We start from the raw sequence: 12,216 nt of genomic DNA, 5'->3' as shown, positions 1-12,216 counted from the left end.
ATATTGTGTAAGTGGTCGGTTGTGTGTATGGGGGGATGATGATGAGGGGGCTTCAGAGAGAGGAGTGGAGGTGACAGGAAAGAGGGGAGAGAAAGGTAAAGGGTGAAGAGGGAGGGAGGCTGGGGGAAAAAGAGAAGGGTAGATTGGAAAGGGGAGAAAGTGGATTAAAAAAAGGGACGATAGAGAAAACCAAGAGGGGAGTCTCTTAAATGCTGGATACAGCGTTGTGTCACTAGAGTTGACGGTCATCCTACAATCAGCCAGTCAGTGTATCAGAGAGAGGAGGGGATGAAACACCACTTGGCTGGAGTTGTGAAGAGCATCAGAAAACACTGAACCCACAAAACAACACTGCACAGCATCTGATCCAGACAAATATCATCTATATCGCAGCTCACTAGCAGAAAAATCATTAATTCAAGTGAATTCAAGTAGTAGCTCAACTTGATGCACTGGAATGTTCATGCTGGAGAGAATATATAACTGATTTTTCACCATAGCTACATTGCACAAGAGATAAGTTCCCAGAAGCTGACTTGTCCACTAGAAAAGAGAACAAACTGCACTGCTCCCATGGCTGAGCTGACCATAGTGGCTTGCATGGGGATTTTTGAATCAGTGTGTTTTGATGTCACTGCACTTCTGTCTTGCTAACCTGATCATTGAAGGACAAAGTGTGGGAAATAATGGCGGAAATGCATGGACTGGTACATAGACGTTCCACCCTCGAAAATGAAACCATTTGACAAGGCGTGACATCGGTCGAATTTAGAGGGAAGTGGTGTATCCACATATCACATTATCACCTCGACAGTGTATTTATAGGGAGTGTTCACTGATTTTAAACGATGATCAGCTTATCTGCTGTGTTAGTTCTACTCCGTCAGTGGAATCAGGTGGTTCATGTCTTTGGTGGAGGAACTTTATCAAGTCTAAGAAATGTCACGAGGATTTGTCTCTGCTTGGGCTGCAGAACTAAAAAAAGGGAAATTAAAGAGTCTAGTGAAAGACAATATGCATTACAGGAACTGTGAGGTCCAATATTATTGGAGCTTGACTCTCACAATACCTCCAGCATAGAACAATATGAATCACTGGTGGTCCCCCTTTCAACAGTGTTTCCACACTGGGGTATCACAATGACTCTGTGGCCTTGGGCATATTCTGCAGCTCATTTGTCACATTCCACCAGCGCCCTCCTCCTCCAACCTTCCCTGACTTTTATCCCCGGTTGAAATTTGATAAAGCATGCACTTCATTAAGGAGAAGAAAAAGACGGCATATGAGGAACGAGAGAGGAAAGCAGCGGTGCGCTACAGCAGCTCGAGCAGATCAACAGATAAGACCTTGAGATTGAGGCAGGTCTTTCATGCTATGTGCCCCAGACAAAGGAGCCGTTGGCAAAGGCCAGAAGAGAACAGAGGTGTCTGTGAGAGTCCAGTGCTCTGCCCCGCTCGCCCCACCATGACTCACAGTGGAGCTGGCCTCTGCCTCTGCCGCTGGCTGCATGCACACACACACACACAGACGCACACACACATGAAACTGAGTGCTCGACAATAGGATGCACTTATTTGACATGCATACACAGCTGCACAGGCAATCCTCGAATATACTGGGATAATACAATACGCATATATAACATTTATTTTCAACCCTTGTGTACTTCTTAATTTCTTCCTGCTACTACAAATAATATCAGTTGTGCATGAAGTAATTATCATCTATCAACTCACAGTAAATAATCATGTCAATTATTAATTAAGAGATTATTCATCTCAAAATCTTTTCTGATGACACATTTAAATCCTTGCAATGATCAAATCTTATTGACAAGGAAAACAATCAGATTTTCTGATGTTACCACAACACACGCACGAGAGTTCATCTTCCAAAACTGATATGAACAGTTCAAAGATGAATCCTCTGCAATGCTCCGTACAGCAAGAAAACAAAGACTCACCGCACTGCTTTCAAATCAAGAGCCGTGGATCAGTTTCCTCGCCAAACCTCTGCCTCCCTCTCTGCCTAGCACCTCGATGACACACCCTACGCACATCTCACGTGCGTCCCCCCGCACATGCTGCACTGCTGCTCTGCAGATCAGCACTGAGCACGTTTCAAACACACAATCAAGCAGCAAACACAGACTCGACAAATTTCTGCCACACAAATGCACCCAAGTCAGCGCTGAGACGAGCCTCTTGTACACGCGCCTGCAGCCATCACACACACACACACAAACAGGCAGACACACACACACACACACAGACAGACACACACACACACACTGCAAGTTTTTGCCCTTTCTAAATGTATATCTTTATTCTTTCTTTCCCTGCCATTATTTGCATCACTGTTTCTATAATAACCACAGAAAACCGCTCTGTCCTTTTCCTCAACTTCCCTTTCCACTCACACTGCAGTCCAGGCAACGAGCACCTTTCTCTCTCTCTCTGTCTCTCACTCTCTCCCCACCTCCCTTTCTCCATCTTTGTCCAATCAACCTCTTCTGTTAATTGCTGCTCTCAGCATTACAGTGAGGTTCTCCTGCTGTCCTCGCTCTGTCACCCGTCTCCTCCTTGTGCTTGTTTCACTGTACCTCATGTGTCCACAGCCGGCAGCTTTCCATATAACTGTCCACCTGTCCACTATCCATCCCTCTTCATCCTCTACCTACCTCTATTCCCCCTTGATCATCCCTCCTTTTCCTTGTCTGTGGTTCTTCTTTTGATTCCTTTAATCCATTTCCCGGGCTCTCTTCTTTCATCGACTAATCACCCTCTCACAGACTGCAGAGTCTAGCAGCCCCAAAGTCAGTCAGACATTCAGTTAGCACCACAGTCATCAATTAGGTGAGCCACTCTGTCAGCCAGTTGTCACGCATGTTCTGCTACGTCCATCTACTGAATTAGCTTCCCTGCCCCGCGCGGCTTCCTGTCAGACTTCCATTTCCATCAGCTCCTGGCTGCTGGTCCCTCCCCCATACCTGTCAACAGTATCATAAATTGGCCTCCATTTAATTAACTCATGACCAGCGTGTAGTCTACCATAGCTTAGCTTAGCATTAAACTTAAACTCTCTTTACTAACAGCATAAAGCCTAGCATGGCTTTGCTTTGTCTGGGCCTTTCTTACAGAACACCCTGGCATGGTAAAAATAGAACAACAAACCATCACAACAAATCTACAGTGAGCAATTTAAATAGCAACAAGCCCACAGAGATATACAGGGAAGATTCAGATATCCACAATGACAATACGTGAGAAAATAAATCCAACAAAATGCTGCATCTGAAGCGCTTGTAGTCAGATATTAACTGCCGTGAAGTAGCACATGCATAGGGTATGTGCTCCTCACTGGATAATGTGTGAAAAAGTGAAATTCAATGGGGGCTGTGCTATGCTACTCATGCTAAGTCCTGTCATTGGCTGTCAGAGCACTAGAGGAGGAGATGGGGGTTTAAATGTTTCTGTCTGGTAGCTGCTAATCCCTCGGACTGGTTACCACAGCCAACAAGCCCGGCTCCTAACAAAGAGTCCAAAGTCTTCACATAGTTGAGGAAGAGACAAATGGAAAATTTAGACAGTGTGTGAAATCATGTTAAATTAAGGTATAATCATTATTCTAAATGAAAATCTTTGGTGGGAGTAAAGAAGGTTGGACAAAATGAGAGAAGAAACGGGTACAGCGAAAACTTTTACACAATCTGTAGATATATAGAGATAGTGAAATAAAATGACCTCCACCTTTCAGTCTTTTGAGATGAACCGGCACGTCGCTCTTGATGCTCTTGCTGTCGTCCTCCGTCGACTCGCTGCGCACCAGAGTGGGGTCGTTCTGCGCCAGCCAATCGGCCACTTTGCTCTCTGATGCCATCATAGCCGCTTGAAGTGTGCTCAAGTCCCTCCCTCCTGCACCTCCACTTCCTGCTCCACTCTTCTTAGAGCGCGGTCTGTGATGTTCAGCTGTGAACTTTGACACGTGGTCTTTGATGGTGACCTTCCCCGGAGAAGTGCTGTCAAACTCTATAGTGAAGGAGGCATGGCCTGGAGCTGTGGAGCAGTAATCACAGTTGTGTTACTGTGTCAGTCAATAACAATAAATAAAAGAATGATGTGAAGCTCTCTTAAAAAGTAGATGTGCAAATGTGACTTCTTGGTATAATAAAAGATTGAAGATCGGTGGCTTTCTTTCTGCACAGGACACACAGTGACTAGTCACTTCTTTCTTTTTTTTTTATTACAATAAATCGGAATAAATTAAACTCATATTTCACCTGCAGCACTGAGAATGTCATTGCCCTCTGTGTCCTTAGTGGGAATCTCATGGATGCCGTTATCGGCCATGTGACTCTCCTTGGTAGGGATCTCACAGTATATGGAATTGTGGGCGGGCGACACATGAATGCCGTCCTCTTGAGCCTTCTCCCCTCGACGTGCCTCTTGGCTCTCTGAGTTAAAAAAAACAAACATAAAAGCATTGGACATTTTTATGATTTAAATGTTGTTGTTTGTGAGTGAGACCTTTATATTTGTAGCCAAGCAACCTCAAATAAGAAACTGTTTAATGTCCAACACAAAAAGTGAAAAAGTTTAGGTAATTAAAGGAATATTTTGCTCAGTTTATCTTCTTCTATCCAAATCTTGAGCATGAAACTTACAAAAAACATCCCAGTGATTGAAATGCCAAAGTGACAGATGATATCTAAGTTTCAATATCAGAAGTTAAAGGTCCACATATTATTTAAATCTGACTTACTGTCTGCTTCTCGTTGCAGACCCACACTACAAATACAATGTAGACATACACATAGAAGTACGTTCTGTCTCTCTTTATCTCTCTGTCTCTCAGAGATATAGTCACTGAGGACACTGTGTGCTCTGGTTCACTCACAATACGAAGTGCTTATTTTCTCATCTGTTCATATTAACAAACAGAGCCTCTGTGGGGTCTGAATATGATAAATGATGCTTTCAGAAATTAGAGAGGCCATCTGCTTCATGTTGGGGAGCAAATGCAGGAACATATGGCAACTGAGAAACAAGAAGCGGAAACTGGCTCTGCAGAATAGAAAGCAAGAGAAAAAATTGTGACTAATAGATTTTAATATATATATTTTAGGTTTATTTAAAAAATATGACTTGAGGACAAAGTACAATCTTCTGAGAAACTGAATCCCCAAATTAAAAAGCCTGTTTTCCACTTGGAGTCGTCGTTGAAACAGGATCAGGGGATGCCAGCATAAGCTGCTCTGCAAGTTTGGGAGGATTTACAACATGGATTAAAAAAAAAAGGGGGGGGGGGGCAAATATGAGGTTGATTAAATATGTTGAATGATGTTCAAGATGCAATGACTGAACGGAGAAGGCAATACCACGCAAAATATTTAAAACTTTTAGATATTGCGGCAGGACTGTGTTCACATTTCCTCTCTAAAGAAACTCAGGGGGCTTCAAATGAAACATTGACACCATAAACCATGATATGGGTTCTCAATGTATTTGCTCGCTTAAAATTAAAGTGACTAAACTTCCTGTATCTCACATAAGTCAGAGTATGTGTGAGTATATATATATATATCAGAGTTTCATGGATCTTGTCTGAGAACCAAGCATATGAATTTCTGTGAAAATGTTAAATCATGTTCATGAAACTCTGAACTTCATAGTGTTTGAGTTTTTCATGAGTGTTAACCACATAGAAACAGTCACAAAATGAAACAGCCGTAAGGGACATGACTGCCTTTAAATTACAATGGCCCAACTCAAAAAGAAGTATTTTATAACCTGTAGTTCTTCTCATTTGAGATTTAAAAGACTGTTAACTGAACACATAGTTCTCTAACAGGTAGTAAAGCAAGTGCAAAGTAAGTAGAGGTGTGACTAACACAAGTTGATAAAACTGAAAGCTCTTTCCCAGCTCCATTAAGTGAAATGTATTGAATTGAGCGAGATACTTACCAGGGAATAAGAGAGTGGTTAACTTATGATCGCTGCAGTGCAGAGTGGAGAGAGGGGTCTGTTTGAACGATGGGTGGAGATGTGTGTTTTGTGTGTTGGGAGGAATTGAGGGGAGATATGTGCAACGGCGTAACCCAATCAGCCTGAGTGACAATACCCAAGGGGAGGGGTGTAGGGGTGCAGGGAGCTCTGACAACACAGCCTATTCAGTGGGAAGGAGGAGGACACACATCTGACTTAACCGAAACACACACAACCAACACAATCAAAATCGCTTCCTCTCTTTCTTTCTTTCACTTCCTCTTCTCTACTGAAACTGATACTAAAAGTTTATTAGGGCAGATGTTTGCTCACACTATTTTCAAAACAAAGTGGGCTGATGGAAGCTGTTTTAAAGCTGAGGTCCATTTCACTTACATAAATACACAAGTGCAACACCTCCTGGAGCACGTTGGTCCACTAAACATCACTACCTCCATTCTGCACCTCGATCCAGTGCCAAAGTCTCACCCCACTCACCCGCCACTCACCCTCTTCCATGACTGAAGTCCCCAATCCCATCCGAGTTTTTGGAAAGGTTTTCTATCACCCTGACACGCTTTGCACAGATTTACTCCAAAATCAGTCCTTTCTAATCTCACTCTGGCTGGAAAAAAAAAATGCTTGGCTAAAATCAGCAGTAAACAAATAGATAGAGTTCTTAAATGTTAAAAGAGCTGATACACAAAGTCTCCAGTGAAGACGATGCCAACGTATCCACCCAGATGTGGTGAGAGATTTGCGACTGCTTCAGTCTGCTCCAGTGTTTGATTAACCTCCCCCACTCCTTCTGACACACTGGTCCACACTACACGAGCCTGGCACGGACTGATTTTGCATCACTGAGCTGTTTTACTATTGGTGTAGCCTCTAATCTTGTTCCTCTGACAGGGACCCCCCCCCTTATAGTCCAATGGTCACCATACATACACATACTGCAGGCAAACAGACACATATATAGGCTCTGTAAAAAGCCTTTGGGTGCACTTGGATGTTACACTTACAAGCAACACTGTTCAATACCGTATAATGCAAACAATGCTGTACTTTATAATTTAAATATAATTTAATAAACCAATAATATAATGTTTTAAGAATATAATAATATTGACTTCAAACCATTTAAATCCCTGTTGCCCTGGTTTTCTCTACTCTATGTTTCATCCATAGTGATGAGGAGACGATGTTTGTGATAGAAGTTTACAAATCAACATCATCCCACCTGAAATGGAGCCGTCAGGCTTTTTGATGGAGGACTTGTCTTGATGGAAGGAGTTCTCGTCATCTGCATCCCCATCCCCCCACCAAGATGGCTGGCCGTACAGAGGGGTCCCACGAGGCATCGCTCCGATGTCCCCTGAGACAGATGCACACATGAGGACCCAGTTAAACAAAGCCCAACAGAGAGCAGTACACACTTCACTGTAGCTTTGACTGTGGCCTGTCATGTTGTCATGTACTTTACACACTCTGGTACTGTTCATTGTGTCATGGTGCCACAAAGTGAACCCAGCTGCTCTTTGTGTATGGGTTTGTGATTTCCTCTGGTTGGGACTTGCACCACTGACCTATTTTCAGAAGTGTAGCCAACAAGACGGTCACACACACGTACATGATCTCTCTCTCTCTCTCTCTCTCTCTCTCTCTCTCCCTCTCTCTCTCCCTCTCTCTCTCCCTCTCTCTCTCCCTCTCTCTCCCTCTCTCTTTCTCTCCCACACACACATGCTTCGAATGAAAGAGGGACTTTCCGTTTGCCTGACTGTCCCTGACTGAGTTCAAGTGGACATGAGACAAGCATCCTGTGGCAAATTTGGACAGCACAGTAGAATAATTCTAGTCGGATTTGATAGAGCAATTTTTTAGACCACCATGCCAACCTGTGTTAATTTCTCTCTTCTCTTTCCTCTTCCTTCACTTTACCTTCTTTAAGTACCCCTTATCCTGAGATGTCTACACTTAATTACAGTGTACCCAGATAATTATAGATGCTCTGTGCCAAATTGAGTGCAGTAACTGGGGATATTCTATATAAAAGCTACTGGATGTATGTGCTCTGTGAGGTTTAATATCTGGGTGATGCCTGGTATTACAGTAATAATGCTGCAGGATTACATCCTCTAGAACCGCAGAGAGGTTGTCAGTAAAACCGCGAGCAGTAGATGGGGAGACTTTCAACACCCTATGTGTATATTTGTTTGTTTTTCTGTGTGCTTTGAATTGTACTCTATTTCAAGAGAAGTAGTTCTGGCATATGGGTTTGCATCATGCAGGCATTCTGACCCTGTTACGGCTAAATCTGTGCAAGAACACAAGCCCCATGTGGCCTTGTTTCAACATCTGGAGATTACCCAGTCCCCCTGCTAGCACCCTAGTTTGATCAGAGATTAAGAGGGACACCCTTAAAGACCTAAACTACACACATGATATCAAATAATGACTGTTGGTGAGCTTGTCCACCCCCTACTGGTCTGAAGTAAAACCCCAATACACTTTATATCACTATATTCTGTCTGAAAATGTGTTTTCATGGAGAGGGAATCCTCCCTGAAATCCACGAGCACAGCTTGAAATCACACAAGTGTATATATTTTAACTAGCCTTTTTTGCAAATGTTTTGAGTAAGTAATGATGGGAATAATTCAAACTGGAGAACAAATACCCATACACATAAAAACCATTAGTTCACATTATATTAAAGGGGCTAACATGGCACAACAGACACTGAGATAAGATGACGTTTATTTCCCCTTTGCTCCGTTTCTCACCTAGTGTCCTGTCCTCTGCTTTTTGACCGTCCACAGGTTTGGATGGTGGCTCTTTAGAGGACGTGACCCCATCTGCTCCTCGGCTCTTCTCCACTGGCCTTGGGGCGCCACTACTGGGGGACTTAGGTGTTTTTGTTGGAGTCTTCATGGGGGACTTAGTGGTAGTGGTTTTAGTGGTTTCACCATTGGATGGCTTCTTGCCGAGTTGGAGTCCGCTTGTGAACTTTTCATGCTACAGGGAGATGAACAATACAACAAAGGAGTATAAAAGGTTTGTGTATCATGGTGACCAGTGATACACAGCTGTTTGAGTCACATTGTGTGTGTGTGTGTCTTCTTACCTTGAGAGCCTCCTCAGGCACAGTGAGCTCTCCTCTCACCACAGTGAACAAGTTGGTATGTGAGACAGGTTAAGGAAATACTGGTCGTAAAGCATAATTAGATACACACACACACACACACACTTCATATACACAAATGCTTAAATAATTAACTATCTGTAAAATAGAAAACATTTTCATACAGTATGCATTTAAAATGTTGCCTGTTAGTTTAGAATTAACATCAATTCTTACATTTGAACAAGAGCAGGTGTGATGTGAGTGGTGGGAGTGTGAGGGCTAAAGAGATAAGAACAGAAAAGTGAAAGGATATCATATCCAAATCTCAGCTTGTCCTCCAACTTCAGAGTGATGTACATCTGCTCCTGGATGCGAACATCATTTACAAAGGTCTGCCGTGGCAAGGAAAAATATTGTTATTCAAAATCAACAATGACTAATAATCCATACATAAAATAAACACAAATTCATCTATCATTTACGAATGAGAACATTTAAAATCTTTATTTCTAAGAAGCTTCAATGGAACAAAAAAAAGTAACGGAAGATAACACTACACATTTTGATTACCTTGAATAAGAAACAGCTTTTTGTGAATAATTGTTTAGCAGCATTTTTAATAGTTAGCTTTCTAAATGTCGAGTGGGAAAACCAACTCTTGATTCAGGATCTCCCTTTTCGTGGTTTTAATAGTTTGGAAACTGTAACAATTAGGAGAAACTCCAAATTGTTGTCGGTGAGTGCCTAGTATGCATGAATCCATTGTGAGCAGCTGAATAAGCTGATCCTGGTGTTTCTTTATAAGAAATCAATCTATATAGGCAGCACTGCTGTTGTAGTGAAACATTGCTGAGGCCAATCTCTTCCGATTCTCTGACTCAGCAGGAGAAAACTTCCTCTGAGTCCAACTGAAGATGCTGGACGGTTAGTGACACAGCAGGAAGTGGCTCTGACTGCGGCTTCCTGTCTGACAGCTGGAGAGGATGTGAGGGCATTCAGTATGTGTCCAATCTGGTGGACTGTGACTAAACGCTAAATCACCGCACATGACTAACAGCAAGAGGGAACTGTGGATGTGTTTTACTGAACTTCAACGTTAAAGACACACATGGAGGGTTCTTGGATTTTTTTTTGTCCAAAGCGACGTACAATTAGCACACTCAACATTTATGAGGGGCCATTTAGGGGTTCAGTATCTTGCCAAGGATACTTCGGCATGCAGATGGGGAAGAGTGGGGATTGAACCGGCAACCTTCTTGTTGGAGAACGACCACTCTACCCCCTAGGCCACACCGCCCTACTTCAACATCACTTCGAGATTTAGGATATTTCCAAAATAGCTTTTAAACAGACCATACCCTGAATTTCTTAACACAAAATCATCATTTAGGAAAGAAGTCATAATATCATAACAGCCCCATTTTATTAATTATTTGAATAAAGGACATTTACTTCCATGCATTTCTTCTCTGCTGCTGGCAGAATGGTTACCTTACGGCCAATTGCCCTGCTGTGTTTACAAAATTTTGATTTTACTGTTTTCTTAATCTCTCTTGAAACATCCATTTAAGAATTACACCAGGTCTGAAGGTGTTTGGAGTTTCAGACAGAGTGACCCTTTGGTCAATATTTAAATCGCAGACTGTGCCCTGAAGTAGCAATTTACATAATTAGGTTTAGATTCAAATTGACCTTGGCTCTGATATAAATCTTCATCGACACAGAGATCGATTGGGTCGTAGTTCTATTGACTGGTCAAAAACCTGTCAACCTTTAACCTTTCTCAACCACCATCATCTACATCTACTTTTACCTTGAATGTCTTTAGGAGTTTTTTGTCTCTGTATCTCTTGATTTCTCGAATTCTCCATCGATCTTGCTCTGAACCTCTTTTTCCCCTCCTCCAGCTGGTTAACTCATTCTCTTATCTTTCCCCATCCCTCATCCATCATGTGCCCCCTCACCCCACCTCTCTCCTCTTTTTGTCTGCCCTGTCCTCCTTCTGTCTTCTTTTATCTTTGTACTCACCCCATTCAGGCTGCCCAGGTCTTTGACCTTGTGCTCGTCAGTTCCACACTCATAGTTGATGACTGCATGCTGCTTATCCACGCTGCGGGACTTTAAAGACAAACACAAGCATTGACATTAACCCAGTGTTGTGCACTTAATGTAATAATTGAGATCTGGTCATTAAGATGAAATGACTTTGGCTCTGAATATGCGGAAGAAAATGCAGCAACAAGGCTACAGAGAACTTGTGAAATGGAGGTATGAGCATCCTATGTTAAAAATGCAACCTTGTCAGTGAGTCTCAATGTTACTATGTATGATATCTACTTAGATTTCAACTCAAACCCTTGACTGGAGGTATTTCAATGTCTCAGACTGCCCACATTCTATTGACACCTCCTCATTCACGCACAGCTGAACACAGATGCACACACAGATGCACACATAAATACACACAAAGGAGAACAGTGTTGTAATGAAGTGCTGGAGGTGAACGTATTGATTTTCTAAGGTGTCCAGATATGAGCCCATCAGCTGTTTTAAGGATAAATTGCAAACAGTGTATTATGGAATCTTGCATTGTGGAAAATCCCTCTCATGTATCAATGTCACAGAATTTATGCATCAACACTGACTTGCAAAAAAATGTGCTGTCGGCTCCAAAAACCTATTTAAGTGCCCTTCAGATCCCTCAGTACAACAAGGAACCTTGTTCTGGTGTCGTTTGTTTTTGTTGTTTGCATTAGCTATTCTAATTATAATATCAGTGAATCAAAATAGTTTTGACTTTCTAATTTCTGAGAAAATAAGATATTTCTCAGTCAATATCTCATTTCCTTTTTCAGCTCCTGTTTTCTCTAATACCAACTTAATGCAGTGGTTATATCAGATAAACTATATCTGATACATGAATAGTGAAACTAAATCACTTTGTCTGACTCAGAATCTCAGATTCATTTCTCATATGACTCTTTACCTCAAACCAATCACCAACTACAGAGGGTAACTGGATGGCACACTCATGCTGAAGTCAGTGAGGTGTCAAGATAATTCTAAATTAAAACTGGGGAAGCAGCGCTATAGGGTCAACCTTTAAAC

At 42.2% G+C, this 12,216-nt stretch overlaps 1 protein-coding gene across 1 annotated transcript in view; it reads right to left on the bottom strand.

Annotated features, from left to right (window-relative positions):
* Nucleotides 1–12,216, bottom strand: part of cep170aa (centrosomal protein 170Aa) — a 35,402-nt gene that overhangs the window by 11,117 nt on the left and 12,069 nt on the right. Inside the window, exons 4-10 of the mRNA XM_053436563.1 lie at nucleotides 11,137–11,226; nucleotides 9,422–9,500; nucleotides 9,109–9,167; nucleotides 8,768–8,999; nucleotides 7,225–7,359; nucleotides 4,280–4,453; nucleotides 3,750–4,055 (exon numbers count right to left, since the gene is read on the bottom strand). Of these exons, the coding sequence (XP_053292538.1) occupies nucleotides 3,750–4,055; nucleotides 4,280–4,453; nucleotides 7,225–7,359; nucleotides 8,768–8,999; nucleotides 9,109–9,167; nucleotides 9,422–9,500; nucleotides 11,137–11,226 (1,075 nt within the window). The remainder of the gene's footprint in view (nucleotides 1–3,749; nucleotides 4,056–4,279; nucleotides 4,454–7,224; nucleotides 7,360–8,767; nucleotides 9,000–9,108; nucleotides 9,168–9,421; nucleotides 9,501–11,136; nucleotides 11,227–12,216) is intronic.

The sequence above is a fragment of the Pleuronectes platessa genome, chromosome 12 (genome assembly GCF_947347685.1).
Source record: "Pleuronectes platessa chromosome 12, fPlePla1.1, whole genome shotgun sequence".
NCBI lineage: Eukaryota > Metazoa > Chordata > Actinopteri > Pleuronectiformes > Pleuronectidae > Pleuronectes > Pleuronectes platessa.
Note: the sequence above shows the minus strand (reverse complement) of the source record. Positions and strands in the feature narration are given on the sequence as shown.